A 23,773-nucleotide genomic window follows, 5' to 3' on the forward strand; every position below is an offset into this window, starting at 1 on the left:
CAGTTGGAGTAATGAGGAACAGATGAATGCTAACAACATGTTTTTTGATGTCCCCTTTTAGTGAAGCAGTTTTGCTTGGAGCAATTGTCCACAGTGCCTTTAGAGACAGGCGGACATACTCAAGGTGCTTTAGATACACCATCAGATAAGCAAGAGTCACCTAAGCTTTACTCACCATCAGAAGAGAAGTTTGTGCCAGTTTGGTTGTTCTTAGCAGTTCCTGTGTCTTCTGTTGCTTGATCAAAGAAAAATTTTGGTTACTGTTGACTTTATGCAGTGCTTTAGCACACTGTTTAGCACACTAGGTAGCACACTATACAAACCAGGGGTGACCAGCTTCTTCCTCTTAATACAGGGGTCTGATCCAGCTTCCTGGTATGTGGGACTGCGCTCATTAAACATAGGTTATTAAAAGAGATGTAGCTCTTGTACCACCTTGATTTGTACATTTTCATGTTATTTAGTGCTGCTGTTGATCTCTGACAGCTGGTTTGCATCCCAAAGATGTTAGGTTAGTACTAGCTCAAGGCTCGTTATGCCTCTTTTCCTTGCACGTCACAGACATCTCAAAGGCTGATGGGGAAGGCTGAATGTAGTTATGAGCCCTACATTCTTGTGAGAGCTTCACGGCAGCAGGATGTGTCAGTCCTTTCTCCATAAACCTCTCCTTTCGCTCCCTAAGTCTGGCAAACTGAACATCAATTTAAGCATCAGCAAATGCTGCTGCTGACAAAACTCCTTAGCAAAGCGTTCATTTGGGGTAAATGCTTGCCTCACCAAAGTCCAAATGCAGCATTCTTCATTTACTACCTGGCATAAAACCATGCACAAAGAAATACAGGCTCAGCTGAGATTGAAATGAATATCAGAAGGTGGTTGGAGAGATACTATCAAGTTCTACCTTCCCATCCAAATAATCAGCCTTCCCTGACTTCACTTCTGAGGTTTGAGTTGGCCCATGCTCGGTGATTTGAGACAACAGATCAAAGGGAGTGTGGATCCAAAAATAACCGCTCACGTGTACTCAGACCTCGTTTTACAGTTTGCTATACTCTGGTGTTTTACGTTTTAGAATATTCTCGTTTGCTAGAAGTGCATAGGCATTGCCTAGCTGCTCAGATTTAGGATTGTAATGGCATTGCTTGAGAACAGGCAAAAAAAAATCTGAAGGAAAGTCCCGAAAGGGCCACAAAACTTCATATTTGAGGTCTGAAACTAGTCTATAGCTGGTAAGAATAAGGAGGAGACTTCCTGGCTGGGCAGACTATCCCTATTGACTTACGATCAGGCTTCTTATCCATTTCTCTGAAGCAGCTGGTGGTGTCTGCAGCAGAGACGTGATACCAGAAGATGGATGGACAACTTGATTAGTCTCTGTATCCTCTTCTTACATTTCTGCTAAAATGCTGTTCGCATTTACAGGCATTCAAGGACAGTCTGCTGTCCTGAAATGGACCCCTTCCTTTGAGAGACGTAAATTGGGTAAGGCAGACCAGGGAGAGTCCATCCCAGTTTATGTATTTATGATCAGTTTTTGCTGACAGTGAGACTTTCCTTTGTTTTTTCTAATTTTTATTCAGCATCTTTTTTCATTTGTGATGGATGAATGATCCCATATGAAGAATTCAGTATTGGTCACTCATTTCACAGCTGTGGCCATGGTTTTCTTTCTTAATAATGAGTGTAATTATCACCAGCTAGGCTTGTTTGTGGTGGGACTTCACAGCTCGGATAGCTTGCACCTTTTCTATCTTATAGACATGGTACATTTTTATTTTTCCATTTGCTAAGATAGCTACAGTTATCTTTATTGCTTTTTTAAAAAAAAATCTGACAAGTACTAGCATTAAAATTAGATAACATTACTTTAAAATAATAAGGTCATCAGCAGAAAAACTCTTTGGGGAAAAAGAAATGTCAGAATAAATAGCCAATTTTCACAAAGGCGACAGACAGATGGTTCGCTCATTAGCAATAGACACCTGAAATGCCCTCTCCTGCTTTTCCTTTATTCTGTAGCTGAGCACCCTACTGTTTGGTAGATCAGTGTCTGAGGAGCCGATTGCTGGTCTTTAGGAACTTTACATTGAATCCTGTGATTGCACAGTATTCAGGGGAGCACAGAGTGCGCTGGCGTCCTTCTGTTAGATGGGTGGGGATTAATCAATCATCTCGGGCGAAAAACCCCTGGGAATCCAGCAAGAGCTTCAAGGGCCCAGGCCAGCGTGGGACCGATGTCAGACTTTGGTCCGCAGATAAGAGGGAAGAGTGTTTTGCTATTCTTGTGATGTGGAGATTACAGACGTTTACAGTGAGCAGGGACTGAGCATTTCCCTACCAAATGATGTGATTGAATAACACGCTCTCTTACTTTTCCAGAAGTGGCTTGGAAGAACTGGTCGGACATGGAAGAGCGAGTTTAGTTATGGACTAGATCAGCAGCAGCTGGGGTGGACGTTAGAGTAGCCTCATTAATTGTTGGTCAGAGTATTACTTCCAAGTATAAATCTAATTTAAGTGTTTATTGTCTCTTACTGCCAGATAGCTCTCACCACTGTCATGCCACTCTCGCCGCTTACACAATGCGGTTGCTGTTGCTTTTGTCACTAGGGTGACCTTATGACCAATCTGTTCTTGGGGTCTCCGCTAATGTAGGTTTCCAGACCATAGACTTTTTCTTTCCCGAGCTAGACCTTCCCTACGTATCCATTGCCAGATAAAGGGAAGGACACTTTTGAGGGGTGTCCTTACCCTTGCAGCCTGTCCCACTGGGATTCAGGCCCTGCAAGCCACTGGTAGCAACTAATAGAAGTGACTTGAAAAAAATTCCTCTGCCCCAAGCAGCCTTTATGGTCTCATGTCCAGAAGTGGAGGTCACCAGGGATGCACAGGTTCCGGGGGGGAAACATGCTCCTGTGCCCCCTGGTAGCATGCTTGTTTCTCTGCATGAGCCTTCATACCAGTGGCAGCCTCTTCTACTGAACTCAACACACTTCTCGTTTTGAAGGTCCTTGTCTTTTGTCAGAGCTTACAACAGGGAGACCTGAATGGCTCTGACTGCAGGACCGCAGCTGAGAAGTAGCTCCTCAGAGCTATAAACCTGGCCATTGTGTTTCGTGGGGAACTTCTTATCTATACTGCATTTTTTACTTTTTCTCTTCTCTTTGATTTAATGCTTCACATTTAAGAAGACAGCAGTATAGAATTACATAGGGGGGCAGAACTGCACACACTGACCATAAAGGTGTAAAACTGGCACGTTCCCGGTTTGACAGAGCTTTGAACCAACTTCATCTCTGTTGGCAGCAGCTGTATCGTGGCTGGCTTATGCCAGGTTGCACCTATTAACACCAATGCTGAATTTGGCTCATTTCCAGGATAGCTGCCATAATGTGAAATGACATATGTGTTTTCAGTGTGGGGGAACATCAAAGGGAATCAAAGAATAAATTATGACTGCTATTTGTGTAACTGTGAAATCATCTGAGGTATATTTGTTTGCAATACCTCTCTGCTTTTTAAGTTACGCCAAATTACACACAGATTTTATCCCAGGATAGTAGAGAGAGTTTTTCTAAATGCAATGTAAGATAATTACACAATAGCTATCAGCTGATCTTTTAATTTCTATTGCCTGGAGAGTAATCAAGTGACCTTAACTATAGCTGTTATTCTACATATAATATGCAGATCTTTTCAAAACCCAGATTTAAAGATTAATCCTTGCAAAGATTTAATCCTTGCAACAATCCTGTGAGGTACATATGTGAGCAAACTGCAGTCCAGAAATTGGGTGATACAAAAATCGGTGTTAAACTAGAATTCAGCATTCTTCTTCACAACATTCTTGTTTGCATCTGCTGGTTTGGTTGTCTGTCTGTGTGGGGTAGAAATAGAGCTGTGGAGAAATCGAAATCGTGACCTATCTTGCAGAATAATCTGCTTGTTCTGCTCCGAAGTGGGGGTTGTCTCAGGACATTTTTCTTCCTTTTTCTATGTGTCTGCCTGACCTTTGCAGCTGAACTTTCGGACTCTGCTGACTGAAGCCTCTTCAAGGCTCTGCAAGAAAGTCTACATATTTTAGTTTACATATTGCATCATAAATATCCAATTGTGGGGAAGAAGAGAAAAATCAATATTTCTTTTCTTCATTTAGCAACTGTTTACAACTGTGCGCAAAGATTCAGGCACGTATGCACAAACATCCAAGAGTAATGAGGTTTAAAACTCATGGTTTGGAGAAATTTGCATTAGCTGTGTGGGTGCTGGGCCACTTTGTTGCCAGTTATCCCTTTTTGTTTGGGGTACTGCAATGTGCAGTTAATGCGTCATGTGGGAGAGGACAAAGAGACTTCAATGGAGTCTGAAATTTCAGCTAATCTCTCTGCTCTGTGGTGATACACTGACAGATAGGAAAGCAACAGTAGGATCATAAGGAAACAAAATTGCAGAATTAAAAAATTGCCAGAAGAGCTGAAAGTACCAGCCTATCTCTAATCTGGGAGCAGCCATCTGACAGTATACTACCAAACTAGTATCCTAAGAAACACCTCAAATCTGCAGGATTTTCTACATTAAGGTTATTCTGTTTTCATTTAAAAAAGACTGAATTAGTCAAGTAAAAAATGTAAGAGCTAGCGATGATGTCAAAAACTATAACCCCTTAGGTGACATTATTGCACCGTTGTACCCCAAATATTGATTCAGAAAAGGACTGGTTGGTTGTTAGGTTCTGTTTTCATGATCAGTGGTGGAGAAAAAAAGGCTTTTGAATCAAAAGACTTGAATAGAAACATTCAGACTATAAAAGCCTATATGCATTTGCATTCATTGTTGAAATCCAGCCGAAAGGAAAATACTGCTTCTGCAGATTATTCCCGCATTAGACCCCATGTAGTTTCTTGCTGTGAAATATATCCATAAGTGCTGTTCTGCACTGGGAATGTGTAAATGCAACAGCAGCGGTGGTGACATCGCTCCCCTCCATGCAGCACGCAGGGACACCTGGCATTGTTTCCAATCTCCAACGCTTTTGGTATTAAAGCATTATTATTCTTAGGAAAATCAGAGTCCCCTGGCTTCTATGGAGAATACTGTTTTGGGAGGAAGAGCAGATGGTTCAGAGGAAAGCTTGTCAAAGCTGCATTTTAAACCATCTAGTAGAAGTACAATCAGCTGGTAGCCTGGAGTATTTTCAGCAGAGTATTTGCAGACAGTAATTGCAAAGTTTTAAGTGTCTCTTCCATTCCCTCAGCTCTTACCCTGGGCTCAGCTCTTTAGCGTTGGCCAGCGAGCATCCTTCCATTGCAAGTTTATTGTGTGACTGAATATTTCAGCCCGGGGTCTTAATGAATATGTCTGGCATTCCTTGTGAGAACTGTACAATCCTACATGTGAGTTTGCAGAGAGGCTTGCTGGTTAAATTCACACTTATTATGAAAAGCCACTTAGAAGTTAGAGGGCAGAGGAAAGAAAGAAGCGCCTAAAGAGAAGAAAAGCAGGGCCGGAGGAGAGCATGTCATTCAGAGGAGCCGTGTGAAATCTGACAAGTGTGCATAAATATTGGGCCTGCCCATAATAGGGCTGTGATTCTGCAGTTGGTACTGAAGTGAGGTCAGTGGGATGCCTTGCATGACTAATAATGAGCCACTCACATCAGTACGTGCAGCACAACCTTGCAGCCTGAATAGCTGGAAATACTGGAGAGTTATTTTGCTCTATAGAAATAAAAATGGTTATTGAATTTTGGTTGTGCGTTGGGGGTTTTTTTACTTTTTTTACTTTTTTATTATTATTTTTGTCTTATTTGGGCGTAGAGAATTTTTTATTTTATGTCTCAGTAGTGCTGAATAGTGCTCAAAAATTTTTATTTTTAAAGAGGATCCCTGCTGAATCATTTGGAAGGAACGTAGAGCCACTTATTTCATCTTGCAGTATCTGCAAGTCACTGCTGGAATCATAGCAACAAATGATACAGAGCGTACATAATGCTGTACAGGAGCCCAGTGGCAGAAAGCGAGGTTAAAAAAAGGAAGTATCTTCTTTAAGCACTAGTCAGAATCAATCATTTGCTCATTTGTTATCTGAGAAGTGGGAGAAGATTTCAGATAAGTATATGCCTTCTAATAAAATTGATGATTTATGCCTCTTAGAATTTAAGGTTGCAAAAAGCTTTCACTTTAGTTTTTGTTATAAGGACAGACTATTTGGCTAAAACCTGCCATTTTTATGTTGACAGTTAGGGAAATGAATAGGCAAAGTCTGAAGAGGATTCATCCAAATGAATTCCAAGTCATTAAAAATAATTATCTCAATTAGAGTTTTATTTTGCTTAGCTCTAGATCTACTTTTTCTTCAAGTTTCTTTGTCTCCTTCTGGGGCCCAGCTTTCTCCAGTTTTCCCATGTAAATGGAAACACGTTGGAAATTCATACTTCAGTTACATGCAAAATAAAAAGAAAATAACGAAGCCAGATTAGGAAATTGGGTGTCATTCAGGGCATTCGGGGTGGCGAAGAAGAGCTCTTCTGGCATTGACACTGGTGAGCCAAGTAGCACAGGGACGTGTGTGCGTGTATGGGAGAGGGATAGCGCTGCGTGCCTGGCTGCGATGGTGCTGGCTGATGGAGAAATAGTATGGAAAGGTGCGTGCTCGTGTGTATGTGCACATCTGTGTGAGAGAGCACATGAGCGCGTGGGGTGAAGGTTTCTAAGTTTCACTGAGCTCCTTTGCTTTAGAGTTTTTATAACTTCATGCCCATTTAGTGAATTTGCAGATATGCAAGTGTTTAACACTCAATATGTTTCAGGCTATTTGTGTAAGCTGCAAACTTTCGCCTGATTTTTTTCCTGCTTTTTTTTTTTCTTTTTCTTTTTTTTGGGGGGTCTTTTTCAAAGAGATGCTCTGCATCTCTGAGGGCTTTCACTCCTTGCTCACCCATCCCAGTATGTGGGGTCCGACCTCCCCGTCATGCACTGTGTGTACTAACTTGTGCCAAATGCACACCGCAAGGGTCTCTAAAAAAAAAGCCTCAATATACACGTGTGAAGCTCCTTCGGTTGGAAGGACAAGGGCACCGCATCTCCTGCTTTGCATTTAGAGACAAAACACTGCAAAAGGTGGGAGAGAAACAGTGTCTGGAGAGGGAGACGTGGGCTTTGCCACGCTTAGAGATTTATTGGGAGAAAAGTGGGTGCTTCTCTGTTTCTGTTTATCCAGAGCCTGCCTCAGAACTCCCTTCAGGAGCTGGCAAGGTAGAGCAGTGAGGAAAGGAAAAGCAAAGGTTGGAAGTTATGTCTTGGTTGAGACTGGCTGCTAATGGCCTGTGGTTTTATTCACTCACTACCTCCCAATGTTTTGGGTGTCAAGACTGCCAGGATCTTAGAAAATAGCTGCCAAAAGGGTCTGGGGACTTCAGGCTCCTCAAACAAACCAAAAAAAAAGCACACCAAGATTTCTAAGAACAGAGTAGAAATGCATATTTTGTCAAGATCCTCCGTAAAAACTGTGATCACATGAATTTTTCATTGCTAATCAGCAGCCATATTGGAAGATCAGTCCCATAAGCAGTTTGATTCCCCTTCTTTATTGGTCAGTGGGCAGAGCATGCATCCAGGTAGCGACTGCAGAACGCCTGCTTTGGGACCACCAGGAATTCAAATTATGCAGTTATTTTGCTGTAGGAATCCTTAAGGCAGCTATTCGTGCCCACCCTTTAAGCATTGACACTGCAGCACCCTTTGAGATAGGGTGGGCCCTCAGCTAAGAGACAGTTTACCTGTGAAAAGCTACTTTTTCCAGGTGGCTGTGAGGATGCAGAAAGAGTGAGCAATTAATTAAGTGGTAGAGAGAAACAGTTTTCATGTTTTAATTAGAAAAATGAAAAGTGCATGAATTTCCTCGTTCTAATAGTTTCTGTCATCTGAGAAATAATGATCTGAAAAAATTGCAGGTCTCTGGCAGTCCTTCCACTGGGCTGTCATTATTCACTCTAATGCATACATATTATTCATAGTCATTAATCTTCTGCGCCCAGGCTGGGATAAAGCCTATTCTGCTGTTAGTTGCCATGTTTCAGGTCAAAAGCTCATCCACTGATGTGGCTCAGACATTTCCATTTTGTTATTGCCAGAAGAATAACAGGAACCCTTGGGAACCCTTGTCCTGACTAGTGGTAGAGAAAGAATATTTAGCTAGATGGTTTGAGGTTTTTCCTTTTTCTTTCCCCTTTTTGTTTTGCTTTGCTAGTCGGAGAAAAGAGGTGACGGTTTATCAAGTCCCCTAACAAATCTGCACTTGCTGTTTCTTCAGGCTTTGCAAAATAATCCTAGATTTGTATTCTCACCTGTCAGACTCGGTATGGCTGCAGGATGTGACCTGATCATGTTCCTTCATCAGGCATCCCTGCTGCCTTACTTTTAATCACAGCAGAACAACAGAAGTCATGGATTAGTGACCATCAGATACCTCTCTGCAGCACGCGCTGTATGCTGTCCAGTCTCCTCAAAACTTCAGTTTCAGAGAAGTCAATGAGAGCCTTACACTGCCTGAGGCCCTAGTCCAAGCCTTACTGAGGTTAATGAAAAAGTGAGGTGTTTTTTTGAAAAAATCATTAAAAAGTGGAGATTGGTATGATTTTAGCACAGAATTATATTCCACAGTATCTGGTATTTAGCCATTTGTATATGGTTAAATCCCTGTACTTCATATGCTGATCTCTAGTAAAAAAAGGTGCCTCCTTTTCATTTTGGTCAAGAAGTATATTAAAAAGGAACTTCCCCAGATATTTTCCCAGCCTGCAGTCCCCAGCAGGACCATGCCATTGCTGCTTTGCTTTTCCTGAGTGCTTTGCCAAGCTTTCCACATAGGGGGAGGTTCTTTGGAGTAAGCAAATCAAATGCACAACACATGAGGATGTTCTTGCTCTGAGGTACTTCAGCATGAGAAGTACCCAGAGATTAGAACAACTTTGGAATTACTGTCTAAAAATGATTTCTTAGAAGCTGATTCTCAAATCGTCTTCAGACACCTCTTTTACTAGGCAGCAGCATCAACAAGCTGTGCAAATGGGATCAGTAAGCTCTTCCCTGTAATTTATGTGTTTTGGTGCATGGTTACAACTGAGGACACACCGACTGGCATCAGCTTTCAGGGACTTATAAAGTCGACAGTGCTGCTCACCTGTTTTTGTATTTCATTCTGTATTTGAGATTGGATGTGCAGCACAATCCAGACAGCTGGAGTGGGATTTTGCCACTTCATTGATGAACTGTATATATTCTCAGCAAAAGGCTGAGATTATATGTTTTACAGCAGGTGTGTAAAAGTACAGAGAAAAGGGCATAATTTTATACCCTTTGAGAGAAAGCCATCAAACCCAAGTGCTGTCAGTCATCATTTGTTATCATAATAATTACCATAATAAAACTACTATGTACAACGTGACTAGGTTTACAAATTCAGTCAAATTCAAAAGTTTCCCAAGCAGCCTAATGCAGTGCAGACACGGTCGCTTCCTGCTTGCTGCCTTGGCTCAGGGCTGGTCATGGCTGTGGAGACTGGAGGGTACAAGTTTTCTTATGCAGAAGAAACCCCTGAAAACCAGGCCTGGCTGTGTGCCTGCAGCTCATCCGTCACAGGGGAACGGAAACATGGGGTGTTATTGAGCATAATTATTGTATATTTTTTAAAAATATGTGCATCTGTATTGCCATTTTAGTCTTCTACAGCTACCTACAACTACCTGAAAGGAGGTTGTAGCAAGGTGGGTGTCAGTCTCTTCTCCCAAGTAACAAGCAATAGGATGAGAGGAAATGGCCTCAAGTTGTGCCAGGGGAGGTTTAGATTGGATTTTAGGAAAAATTTCTTCACTGAAAGGGTTGTCAAGGACTGGAACAGGCTGCCCAGGGGAGTGGCTGAGTCATCATCCCTGGAGGTATTTAAAAGATGTGTAGATGTGGCACTTAGGGACATGGTTTAGTGGTGGACTTGGCAGTGTTAGGTTTACGGTTGGACTCGATGATCTTAAGGGTCTTTTCCAACCTAAATGATTCTATGATTCTATGATTCTTGTGCTTGGTTAGATATTAGCAAGAGAGGCAGAGAGGAGGACAGTGGGATAAGTTCTCAGAGATGAGAGCTCCTCCCCTATCAGGAGTAATTAAAGCATAGACTAAATTGTCAAGAGGAGTGATGAAAGTTGGAAGTTATGAATTAGACTAAACAAAAATGCGGGACTAATATACAGTGAGGAAAAAAAAGCACGTGTCCGAAAAAAGATGTCCTAATCCATTTTTGTAAATGTTTAATTCATATAACAACTTAATGTAAGAGGTGATGATCCAAGTCCCTTAGTCTTGTATCCTAAAAGCAATATGTTGCTTGAATAAAGATTTTTGCCTTGGATTATTGCTATTGGAGTGGTCTGGTCTGGTGAAACTCGTCCTTTTGCTGTTTTAAGGGAATGTAAATGGGTCATCCTCTTTCTCTCTTCTATTCTGTTTTGGGAAAACAGATAAAACATTGTGCTTCATAAGCAAATCTGTATCCAAGCAAAGTGCAGCAGTTAGGCCCTGAATAGGATGCATGTAGAGAGGGGTGAATACCAACAAAGTTGAAGGTGCAAATTCCTCCTTCGGGCAGGTGCTGAGCGCCGTGGGCTCCACAAAAATTAGCGCCCCAAAGCGCTGAGCCACTGCAGCGGGGAAGCTCGGGGCGGTCAGCTCCTGCGCTGAGGGAAAGGAAAGCTGCCTGTCCTTCCCAGGAGCCACCGAGCAGACCAAGAAGCATTCTCTCACCCCACACTTTCGCCCACCTCCGTAGGAGCTGCTCTCAGAGGTCTAAGAGCATGAAGGCCCTCTCCCAGGTCTCCCTTTCCCACGTAAGACCCAGTAATACACAATATGCCTTTCATTTTGTGCTTTGGTCCTTGGGGTCGGAGCGTCCCTCTGTATCCAGAGGCAGGGACCACGAAACCCGGCAAGGAGCCGAGGCAGCTTGTTTACGCTTCAAAGCAGCGGTAGCATGGAAGAGCGCAGCCCCTGCACACCTACAGAGTCACCCCAGCTCCCAGCAAGCAATGGGAACGGGTTCCCAGGCAATCACAGCCCAGGCACAGGAGCAGACAAAATAGTTAAGGATAACCCAAATACCCGCCCAGATGACGGTATCCTCAGAAATATGCTTCACACCGGAATAATTTGCTGTTAACGTCCATGGCTGCCTTTATAATTTTTCTGTGCATTTTGAATTTTAATGTTTAAAGCATTATGTTCCCACTTGGGCTTGTCATACTCCTTTCCAAGCACATCTTTGTGGAGCAATATCCATCACGTAGAGTTTTTCATTTGGTATTTACAGGGTTGCTGCTGACACATCTTTATAAACTGGTTTCACTACGGAAATGCGGCTTTTGCAATTATACTCTCTCCTAACAATTTCTTTCCCTCCTGGCCAATTTCAGCTGCAAGTGGACTCCTAACACTTTTCTCCCACGCAGGTAACTCTTGCCCTGCAGAATGTATTGGGAGAGCGGGTGGACGTCACACTGCTGCTCCCGGAGCATCGTGTGCTACAGATCACCAGCGGGCCCGTGTGTTCGCAGGAGCTGTATCCCCTTCTCATCACCTGCGCCTGCTCTGGCCCGGGCTCCACCGTTTCTTAATGACAAGTGCTATGTTCTGGCTTGAATTTCATTCGTATAATTGATGGCCTTGTTTGTTGTAGCAGAATTAACGTTATTTGTGCTTGAACTGTGAATCCCATGGCTTGCTGAACATGGATGTCTTGGGGGTGACCCATCACCTATTGGTAAACGGTTGTGTGCGCTGAATGATGTATAGGAAAGTGTGTCACAGGTAGCAGCTATATGAGGTTCAAAAATGTCACCAGCTACCGAAGTGCAAATTTGCCATCTTTTTGCTCTATTTTTATAAACCCCTTTGTCAGAGTGCAGTGTCCTTAAAATTGTGAAATAATAGATGGGCAACCGAGGATTACAAAGACTATCTGGGACATGTTCGTTGGGGATCATCGCAGTTGGCCTTTAATTTCTTTACTTCTTTAGAATTTCATTTAATACTTTATAGAAACAGCAAGTTGCTCTAATCCAGGGAAGATTGAATATGCTTGTACTTATAGTTGTCTGCTCAAGGAAAATTTTTCTTTCCATCCCCAATGCGAAAAACAATTCTGTAGCTGTTGACCCATTAGTGCGGAAAGCGCAGATGTTGCGCAGCTTTGAATATCCTTCTCTGCAAAAAGACTTAAAAAAAAAATATATATATGTGTATAATTTTTATATTTATATATTTTTATATTTTATATTTTCATATATTTATACTTTATATATATAACAATTTTTTTCTTTTTTAGATTCTATGAGATTTATTCTTTACTCCTATACCTTAAACACTACAGAGATTTCAGAGCTGTGTGTTTTCTCCCTCTCCCAGTGCTGTAAATTGCTGCAGTAGCCTCCTGACCTAGTGGAAACTTGGGGCTTCGCTCAGCTCCCCTTCTCTCCTTTACCAGCACTGTCCAACTCATGGCTCTCTGTTTCACCCCATCCCTGTCAAACTCCCCAGTTTGCTTCTCCAGCGTGCTGAAGGGTGTCCTGATACTGGGACCTATATAGTGTTGCTTTCCAAATGCTCTTGGTGGCAGAGAAGGAGCGGGCTCTATCTCTGCAATTGGAGAGCAGGTATCTGTCCTTGTGCGTATACTGCTTTCTTCGTTGTCTTCTGAAAAAAAAAAAACCCACATTTATCCCTATAATAGAGCATTTCCTATGCTACAGGCTGCATGTGTGTTGATCAGCAGTAAATGCTTCCTTCGGCGATGTAAACTCCTAATCCCCTCTCTGAGCATTACCTGGCCTACAGCCCAATTTCGTAAAGCCAGCCCCGTCAGCAGCTCCCCGTTGAAAGGCCTGTGACATGACCGCAGGACATTTGCTGCAGTCCCTCAGAAAAGATCCGGGGTTTAAAGCATTCTTTCAGGGAGAAGAGGAGGGGAGGGCAGTTCCCCTCCGTTTTCAGGCAGTCCGCATTTAGTGTTGGGCGATGCGGCAATGCCAAGCAGCGCGACGCGGATGGCGGGTGGCCACGCAGGTACGGCAGGGGCTGTTTCCAAGGGTTTGCTTTCTCTAGCAGTTGCCTAGCTTGCCCAGACTGCTGCAGTAAGAGTCATCACGAGAGAAAAAAAGAGCTTAAGAAAGTCATACAAGTTGTTTTGTCTTCTCCGGGAGTTTTGCCACCCCTGTTTTATCCAGAGAGGCAGAGAAGAGAGCCCCAGCTGGCACCGCTGGCTGCGGGGCTGGACACCATTTCTCTCTGGGCGTGCTGAAGTGTGTCCTGGGCTACAGGCACCAGACGTGTGTCATTACGTAGGGTTTTGTGGCCGAGGACGAGTACTATTCCCGTTGGCAAGCCGTTTCAGGGCAGGTCTGTTTCTGTGTGTATATAGTGCCCGGCGCATTTTTCACGGGCTGTCTGCTACGATATAACACTAACGAGGTAATGACAGGGCTCAGGCGGCGTCAGCGCAGCACATAGCGCTCGGATTAGGCCCGGCTCTTGAACGAGCTCTTTCCGAAAGAGGTGCAAGCTGACGTGGCTCTCGGCCCGTTTGTGGGGGCCAGGAGTGAGGTGGTGCTCGGTGGCTGCGGCTCAGCTGATGCAGGGGAATTTGGGGTGCTGCTCCTGCCTCCTGCGCCAGCGGGGAGGGGAGGGTGGGCGGTCCCACTAGCACATGTTACTGTGGGCATTACAAGCGTAATATGGTGGGAGATTACGGGTCCTGCACTTCGGTCACAACAACCCCAGGCAACGCTACAGGCTTGGGGAAGAGTGGCTGGAAAGCTGCCCGGAGGAAAAGGACCTGGGGGTGCTGATTGACAGCCGGCTGAACATGAGCCAGCAGTGTGCCCAGGTGGCCAAGAAGGCCAATGGCATCCTGGCCTGTATCAGCAATAGTGTGGCCAGCAGGAGTAGGGAGGTGATCGTGCCCCTGTACTCGGCACTGGTGAGGCCGCACCTCGAATACTGTGTTCAGTTTTGGGCCCCTCACTACAAGAAGGACATGGAGGTGCTGGAGCGTGTCCAGAGGAGGGCAACGAAGCTGGTGAAGGGCCTGGAGCACAAGTCTTATGAGGAGCGGCTGAGGGAACTGGGACTGTTTAGTCTGGAGAAGAGGAGGCTGAGGGGAGACCTCATCGCGCTCTACAACTACCTGAGAGGAGGTTGTAGCGAGGTGGGTGTTGGTCTCTTCTGCCAAGTAACAAGCGATAGGACGAGAGGAAATGGCCTCAAGTTGTGCCAAGGGAGGTTTAGACTGGACATTAGGAGAAATTTCTTTACTGAAAGAGTGGTCAGGCCTTGGAACAGGCTGCCCAGGGAAGTGGTTGAGTCACCATCCCTGGAAGTATTTAAAAGACGTGTAGATGTGGCGCTTAGGGGACATGGTTTAGTGGGCATGGTGGTGTTGGGTTGACGGTTGGACTCAATGATCTTAGAGGTCTTTTCCAACCTTAATGATTTTATGATTCTATGATTCTGTGAGATGGAGAAGTGGAGGCCTGGCCACAACCCCCTGCTGCCGGTGGGTGCTGCTGCCGCTCCTGCCTGGCAGGTTTGCGAGGGATGTGCGGCTGTGGTTTCCTCCTCTGGCTCAGGGCTGGAAGCAAGGTGGTGCCACGGCAGAGGGTCAGCAAGTGCGCCTGCGATGTGGGGGTTAAGGGACGGGCAGAGCGTGGGGAACTCACGCTGGGCAAACGGAGGGGCGACCAGGCGTGGAAGGGCGTGTTTGCTCCCGACACAGTGCTGGTATAGCAGGATGGGGAGAAGCAGCCTTGTCTGCAGCCATCTACTTGGATTCTTTCTGGTCTTCTTCACCTGAAAGGGGACCAAAAAAAAAGAGGAAAGTCTGGTCTCAGTGTGTCATAATTTTCTTCATATATTGTGACACGTGTGATGTAATTTGGATATTTTATGTCTTAACAAAATGGGACAGACAGGGACTTTTAAGATACATTTTAATGAATTTAAGAAGTTATTAAGGAAAGTGTGCAGAAGCTGCACACTGCATAAGACAGTGATACACCTGTTAGTGTAGGATCTTAGCTGTCTGTTGCAGGATTTAATTTACTATATTAATAACAATTATTACAACACTGGGCTATAATTGTTTACCTGTTATTACTCTAATGATTATTAACTAATTATCATACTAGTAAACATGATTATATTGGTTTCAGGTCCTCTTGTCAGCGTCCACTGACCAAATATTAAGTGAAATGGTGTGTTGTGAGCTGAATGCAGAGCTGGCCCAGCTGTCTCCCATCCGCCTGAGAGCTGCCGTCTCACCTTCCAGGGTTTCAGACAGCGGGTGCAATCCTGCTGCTTCCCTCCCCGCAGCACGCTCCCAGACCTGTCACACCAAATTATTTGTAAACACCAAGCCAACTAATATCACGACAGTATCAGTCTACGTGCGAAGGGCACCGGGAAGCCGTGAGAGACAACCAGTGCCGTGTGTTAGCAATAAGAGGCAAAAGAAAAAGGCTCCTCCAAAGCCCCTATTCATAAGCTTAGCACAATAGAGTAATGCAGCGTTAGGGAAATTTAAGCTGGTGCTGAAAGCTAGTGTGCTTTGCTGTTTTTTTTACTCAAGGGATGGCTTTTATCCTGAACTGTAATGCTTATGATATTTCAGACATGGCTTGCTTTGCTAGGTCATGTGAATGATGAATATTGCAGTATTTAGAGGTTTCTAGTAAATGAAACACACATGGGAATGAATGCAGATATAGATCACTTGCGTCAAACCCAGCTTTATCAGGGCTTGGTGAGATATCTTTTTCAAGGGCCTACAGCAATTGAAAAGCAATTAGAATTTTATTGTATTTTCTAGTTGCATTAACCATCCCATAGATACATACGAGAGTCCACATGGAAAAAGCTGCCACCGTACTTTCACTGTGCAGCCATTGTAAAACAGGCGCATGGGATGGCAGCAAAGCAAAACTTCAGTTGGATACTTGGAATTTAGAGACACTTCAGGCCTTAAGAAAGAATGGAAAGCCACCCTGTCCTACCATTAAAAAAAGGGATGTTGCTACAGAAATGGGAAATGCTTCCTTTTCACCAAATGGGCAGGTAACAGTACTGGGAAGGAGATTTCAGAAAGCTGCAGTGTGATAGCTGAAAGCTGCCCCTCCTAAAGAAACAGGTCCTGATCGTGTTCTTTCAGTGCTGCATTTGTTAGAAGAGTTTATTCATCAGTGGTTTGAGAGTGACAGAGCTCTGCACAAAGGGTTTTTTCTTCATCTACCAGACTGGGCAAGCGGGGGTAGCTGTGAAGCAGTGAGATGAAGGGGAATCATGCACCGCCTCAATGTTAGGGTCTGGAAAGTCCAAAGCTGCAAAAAGTTGAGCGGAAAACTGCCTGCAGTGGCCAGCAGAGCTGGATTTGTGTGGAGGGGGGTTGCCAGAGAAGGAGCACAGAGATCCCTTGCTTTTTTCATCCTCTGCCATAATCTTCCTATGCGGTCCTGCACAGTGCCTGGAAAACACTTTCAGTGAGGCGTTCCTAAGCAGTGATTAGCGATGCAGTTAACGAACGCTGGTTTACATCACTTGGGGATAAATCTACCTTCTGACCATCTGTTACAAGTGGATCTGGTTTTCTTCTGATTCACATTCATGCCAAACAGAATTACCTTCATTTAAATCACTGGTGTTTCTTGGAGAGTAACCGCTATGAAAGAGTTGGTCCATTGGCAAGATCTCCCAATGAGTCACGTACTATGGGGCAGAGATTATGTCCCTCTGGATGTTTTGTTCATTCTTGAACATGAGGGATCTCAACAGCTAGCAAGAAGTTAGCTCTTATTATGAAATGCCCATGTGCAGCTCTGAAGCTGTTAGCCTTGCAGATACTGGTAATTTGAAAGCAGTCTGCTTCACCTACTGCTGTACTTAGAGCAAGTGGACTTGGTCACTCATGTATATTTTTTTTTAAAAGTACTGTCAGATCTCTCACAGGCAGTATTTTCTAATGAATGCAAATGAAAATTGTGATTATCCATTTCAAAGCAATTGGTTGGGCACGGAGCATTATTTATACAGCTCATAAGCCCCAGTGATGCTTGTGCATAATTCCCTATACATCACAGTGATAGAAATTGCCTTCAGGGTCGGACTTTCCAAGCCAGCCTCTCTGTTTTTAAGTTGCAGACACTGTCACTTCAATGGCTGACTACTGGATTTTGCAGGTTCAGGTTTTGATGCGCATATGATAGCAAGCCCACGCTTGCCTGCAGATGCCAGACTGCACCCAAAATGACTTGCTCATCTTAACAGCAGTGAATAAAGTGACAGGTTGGCAGCTCTTAGGGCCTCTTGGTTCTCTCTTCTTATTTTCCAAGTCCTTCTCTGCTGCCTCCTGTTCGCAGCTCTATTCTCATCCCACTCAGCACTTGCCTCAGTATGAAAACTTGGGACATATCATGTGTTTACATGTATGATGCAACTTAAACTTTATTTCCATGTCTTGCTCAACTCTGATTCCAGTGCATTGACCCCTGCTTGCTGTTCCCCACGTGGGTAGTCTCTCTTTCACTGCTCAGTTTGCAGGACTCTTCTCAGACCTGTTAAAAATGGAATTCACCAAAAGACACAAATTATCTCTTCCTGTCCACGCTAGGCTCCTAGGGAAAGTGAAAATAATTGTGTCTCTTCCTACTGTTAATACTGTAGTCGCTACATCCAATAATCTTTTGGGGAGTTTGACTTTTAAAACAACTCGGCAATTTATTACTCCCATATGTTAACTCTCCTTGGTAGCTGAGAGGGATGGCGACAAACTGCAGTGAAACTGTGAAGGTAGAAAATGTCCGGCAAGTAACCTCTTTCCTAGGAGACTATGTTAACCAAAGAACTAATAAAATCTTGTTTAACCATCATTGAAAGACTTTTTGGTAGATGGCCAACCCTGGTTGGTCTCTTGAGTATAAAAAGTAGTATAGCAGTGTTCGTTCTAGCATTAATTCATATCAGCTTCTGATGCTGATCTCCAGTACATCAAAGAGAAATGGTCCTTTATTGCACCATTTTACATTTTAAAACATTTAAGCGCATTCCACCTACTTCTTTTTGCAGTGGCACTCTCTGCCCTTGGTCCTACTGAAATATCAGCTGTATTAGTTGGTGTTTCATACACACGTGCAGCCTGGTCCCACAGTGGTGAAATGGAGATCTTTCCTTGCTCTCATATAGGGCTTAGGGGGTTTTGGCCAGGCAGTCCCTTGTTGCCATGCCTGTGTTTCTAGTCCTCCACTAACACGTGGGAGGGAGGTTTCTCCCTGTAATCCACTGGTAGCCCCCAGAGGTAAATATCCCATTCTTTTTCTTACACCAAGGACAGACTCAGCCTAAGGTTGAGTCTCAGCTTTATGGAAATACAAAGCACTCTCCCAGCTGAGCACTGATCAGGAGGTTGTTCTTACGCAAATCCAAACAGGATAGTGTGAAAACGCTTAAAACGAGGCCCCATCTAGGGCAATATGTTACAAACTTGTTAGTCTGGATCTGTGAAGTCCATTTTTTCAGTGAGGAGTGGAACTTACAGCTTCCAAAGCCAGATCGCTACCTGCCTGTTTCTCAGTGTGTCATCCATGTCTCCTACCTAAATTTTAATTCCCTTCCCTTTACTTTCCAAGTATTATCCTGTACAACAGAGCAAAGACTTTATTACTTTCTCTTGCACAGCGTAGCCCGTGTGTTAGGACGAGAGGAAATGGCCTCAAGTTGTGCCAAGGGAGGTTTAGGCTGGACATTAGGAAAAATTTCTTTACTGAAAGAGTGGTCAGGCCTTGGAACAGGCTGCCCAGGGAAGTAGTTGAGTCGCCATCCCTGGAAGTATTTAAAAGACGTGTAGATGAGGCGCTTAGGGACATGGTTTAGTGGGCGTGGTGTGTTGGGTTGACGGTTGGACTCGATGATCTTAGAGGTCTTTTCCAACCTTAATGATTCTATGGTTCTATGATTCTATGATTTATATCCCCTAGCTTCTTAAGTTGAATGTTTCTAAGTGTATCCTTTTGCTTATACATAAGAGCAGGAGGTTTTTAGGATTTGACACAAGGTTTTGCATTTCTAGCATGCTTGGTAGCTGTTCGCTACAGTCATGCATTGAGGCCTGTACAGAAATTGGTAGACTCATCCCTGACTCTACGAACTTACAAATTAAATGCAGTAACCAGACAACCTCCTCTTGCTTAAGCTACTCTTGCTTGAAGTCACACAGAAAAGCAGTGAGTGTGAGGGCCAGGGCTATGCCCTGTACCTCTTCAACCATAGCGACCCATCTTGCACGCTGGGGCATGATGCTGCTGACTGGTGACTACTTTCAGTTACATATCTGTTTCCAGAATAACACCACATTTTAAAAAAAAGAGAAAACAGTAACTGTTTATCCTAGCTAAGCTTGTGTAACAGGTTTTCATATGATGTTTTTAGTGTTTAAAGTCTTTTTTCATTAAACTGTTTCAGTACCCAAAAAAAACCCATTTCTCTTACTCAGCTTCATTAGTTATAGGAAATCACTAGATTAAAATAGAGAGCAGATTAGCAAAAAATAAACTGTAGTATGTCTTGGGCATATGGTGCTGTGTATGAATGGGTTTTAACTACTTAACTGGGTATAAAAAAGAGCAGAAGGAGAGATTTGTCTTAGTGTGCAATAATTATAATTTGCAGTAGTTGCATAGCTTAGCAGTCAGAAACCACAAAGCTTTCGACTAGGATTTGCATGAGGTGTGTGCGCCTGTTCCCGAGCTCACGTTGTGTTTTCTGCCAGCTGACGGCAGGGCACGAGACTGGACTTAGCTAATTAACAGGATGCCTCTCCCTCCTTTCCCTTCCTCTTCACTGGGCTCATGGTTTGCAGCGTGGGGTTAGTGTGGGTTACAGAGACCAGGATTTAGCCTGTCAGACGCGGGAGCCAACGCTGGTCCAGGCACGCTCTTCCATCGGATGGGCCAGAGGAGAGGCACACTGTGGGCCAGCCTCAGCTGGGAATTTTCCCCCCACAGAGCAAATATAAACAGAAGTAATAAATAAAAGAGGCCACAATGTCAGGGTGATTGCCTTCAGGCTCTGGGCACAGACAAATACGGCCTGCTTTGAATTCAAATGACTCCGTAGTTTCTAGCTTCCTGCTTTTTTTGCCTAGTATCTATCGTTCCCCTCTGATACTTCAACCTGCAAAGGTCAAATTTATGCCTTTTCCAAATAGATCCAGCTCACACCGGTTTAAACTTAGTCCTGAGGCACAAAATCAGTGCAAACACTGGTAACGTCCTGACAGTGCTCCACCTCCCCCTTCTCAGGAAAACTGTCCTTTTCCATTTGGGTGCTGAGAGGTTTCAAAAACCCAGCAGTGATGATGACATCATTTCCATGTCTTAAAAAACCTGCTTATAAAGGGATATAAAGATTTGCAAAGCCAATCAAATCTGATTTATAAAGTAAATTCAGAAATACCTGGAGAATTACCTGGTCTTTATCTGGGCTCCTCAGTATGTTTGCTAGCATGGATTAACTAATAATTTTATGCCATATAGCTTAAACATGCATGTTCTTCCCTTTTTTTGGGGGGTTGCTTTCCTCTGAGGTTTTCACAATGTGTTTCACATCCACTGTGAGTAACATTCTTGGACTTCTGCCCGGGATTAATCAAACATAAATCCCCATGCAAAAAGAAAGTTTTGCCAAAAATTGTGGTGGTCCAGAGAAGAAAAGAGGGTGGGTTTTTTCCCTCTATGAACTTTTAACTAATTTTATTCCTTTTTTTGTTGGTGGGAAATTTTGTGCATTGAAAAATTCACCGACAAAGCCCTGATCATCTTGGTTTTTTACCAATTAATATGAAAAATTAAATCCCTAGCTGCTCAGGAGAATATACTTGCTTTCTCCTCAATTACTTTTATGGTGGTGAGCCCTGCCAAAGTTGCAGGCTTTGTGTTTAGCTTATCAATAACTCAGCATTGCTTCTATTGCAGAGTTCCCTGAAGAGAAGAGGCAGCAGAGATATGCACAAAGAAAAGAAGGCATTTACCCAGGTACGGTTTTCAAGAATGTGCAACTTTGAGCAAAAACACATGATAAAACTCCAAATTTCTTTTTACGGGTGTTGACAGGGCCATCAGGCACATTAACTAGAGTGCAATTAGGCCTTAATCTACTGAGACCTCCCAGAGATAATGTAGAAGCAATTTAGGACACAAGTGTGATCTCTAAACCGTGCAGCTTCTCGGGCTCATTGTGCTTGTATCCATAGATTCAGGCTGCAGGTTTTCTACAAGAAGAGAAAATCACCTTGCCTCACAAAGTAATTGGATCGCAGCTTAGGGACTAACTAAATTTATACACGGTGCCAAAGATTTTGTGCTAATGAGCATCTTGGCAGGGAATGCAATGACACTGCGTGAGCTCTCATGTCGCAGCCCAAGGTTTGATCTCTCTCTGGTGTCGGGGGGGCAGCGTGTGAACTTGTGCTCCCCCAGGCTGAGATACAACACAGAGCCTAAGCTACCCACTCAGTCTCCCTTTGGACACCGGTTTTCTTGAAATCCCGTAGGTTGATCCTTCTCAGGGAAGCAGTCTGCCCGGTTTCCTCTGCTTTTTGTGCTGACTGTAGGAGTTAAAGCTTTTCCCAGCACCCGTACGGTTACTGTTTATAGCCGGAGAGATGGGGGTAGTGTTTCACCTCGCTGCAAAAGGAGCCAAGAGCAACATCATGCCTTCGTTAGAGAAAGGTTGCACCTCCCCTGCTGCCCGCTCGGCAGGCTCAGTGTACGCAGCCGAGACCCTACAAGTCTTCTCTGAGTCGGTGGAGTCTTAAAATCCATTGATTTGTAATAATAACCATAATAAATCATTACAACATGTTGCAATTGAGTGGGTAGGGTGGGCAGCTGAGAGGGTAGGGTGGGCGACCGGGGGCTCGTGGTGGCCAGGGGCTGGAGCCTGCTTTCCCAGGACACAGCAGGCCGAGCGTCCCCACCGAGCCGATACAAGCACGGCTTAATCAGACCTTAAAACAGGGCACTGGGCTTTCTGCCTGCAGCGCCTGCTACGGAGAATTAAAGTCATCAGTCAGGGCAGAGAGTTTATTTTTCTGCAAGTTGGTAAAATACATGGATGAAATATATATATATATATATATATATATATGCCCGCACACATGCAGATTACAGATGAAGCTATGTGAAGGCAGGGTTGTGTCCACCGGGGTTTGTGGGCGGCACTGTCCTTCCTTTCCTCATTCCTGAAAATACAGAGCGGTGCAGAGGGAATGGATTCCTTGTGCTTGCTTCCTCCGCCCAAATCCAGGCATTAACAGCAGCTGTAGTTTGCCTTGGAAAGCCTTAAAAAAGACTTCACAAAATTATCCGAGTAACCCTAGGTCAGCTCTGCTCCACTCACAACGTGGGGAAGTGATCCCAGAAATCACCCGGGAAAAAAACCTTTCACACTGTACACACACATTGTAACTCATGCAAGCAAAGGATTTGGGCCTGAAAATGAAAACCTGTGCGACAGCACTGTGCAAGGTGGCCATTCGGTTTTCTTCAGCAATTCTTTAGGGTAGGAAAGACTGAGAAACAATCTTATATATTGACATGGCCCAGCCTATAGGTGCATGTCCTAGCTGTCTCCCAACTCCAGGGTGCTACCCAGAGCTGTCTCCAAACCCAGATATCCCTTCAGAGGTATGTGCTGGTTGAGACTAGAGCGCACCACAAGAAGTGCCCAACCTGGTCAAACAGCCACCGGGTCCTGTGGTATGGCCCAAAGGGGTTAGGACAGACACAGCCCGGGAAGTTCAAAACACTACTTTTCAGGGACAGCTGCCCTAAATACCTAAAATAAGTTCAAATACCCATTACATGTTTTGTGAAAAGCAACCACAAACTTAGATTCTGTGCATCCGCATGCTTACGGATATGTATAGCATATGACAAGACCGGTGTTTTTACTTACTGGGAGCTCATCATGAAAATTAGCTGGAACACCGCACCCACAACAGAGCACACCGAGTAAATAATACCTGTGAAATTGATTGTCTTGAAGTCATGTAAAAGCAGAATTCATAGTAGCGCTTATCCGCCTCTAGCAGTATTGAAGAAAAAAAGTTTTTATTCAGCAGAATTGCAAAACGGAGCTTCTTGGAAAATACCAGGCACCAGGCAAAACACAAAGAAAAGTGGTTCTCCAGCGCAAGGTAGGAATGCTGGCACTCAGCCAGATGCTTGGGTGCTGGTCGTACTGCCCTGTCGTCAGACTTGCAACCCCAAAACCGCTTACCCATCTTCTGCCTGGCAGTTCCCTCGAGCCGGTGGTGGTGGTAGAGGAGATGGCGTTGGTCTCTATCTATCTTTGTGTCTTCTTGCCAGAAAAGAAATATCGTATTTGGGAATTTTTGATCAGCTCTTCATTCTCATCACATCATTTACATTGCATAATGAATTTAAGTTCATTTCTTTCCTTTAAGTTTCATTTCTTTATCTCCACGTTCTATATTTGTCTAAATTAGACTGCAGGCTCTGTAGGGAAGGATCTGGGTTTTTTCTTCCTGCTTTTTTTACATTAACGTCCCTCTGAAGTGCCATGCAGAGCTGTGATGCTATTGCATGCAAATAATCACTATCAGTAATCATTAATTCCCATTTATGCTTAATGATCCCTTAAAGTCTGTGACTAGCACCATG

At 44.1% G+C, this 23,773-nt stretch overlaps 1 protein-coding gene across 2 annotated transcripts in view; it reads left to right on the plus strand.

Moving 5' to 3' along the window:
* The window catches only part of MTCL1 (microtubule crosslinking factor 1), a 110,251-nt gene that overhangs the window by 37,169 nt on the left and 49,309 nt on the right, over positions 1 to 23,773 (plus strand). The window contains exon 4 of one of the 2 annotated variants that reach the window (XM_075142061.1): positions 21,062 to 21,121. In XM_075142061.1, coding sequence (XP_074998162.1) covers positions 21,062 to 21,121 — 60 coding nt within the window. Of the gene's footprint in view, positions 1 to 21,061; positions 21,122 to 23,233; positions 23,287 to 23,773 lie in introns of those variants that run through there. The other variant, XM_075142062.1, reaches the window with a different exon arrangement.

This window comes from Calonectris borealis, chromosome 2 (genome assembly GCF_964195595.1).
Source record: "Calonectris borealis chromosome 2, bCalBor7.hap1.2, whole genome shotgun sequence".
NCBI lineage: Eukaryota > Metazoa > Chordata > Aves > Procellariiformes > Procellariidae > Calonectris > Calonectris borealis.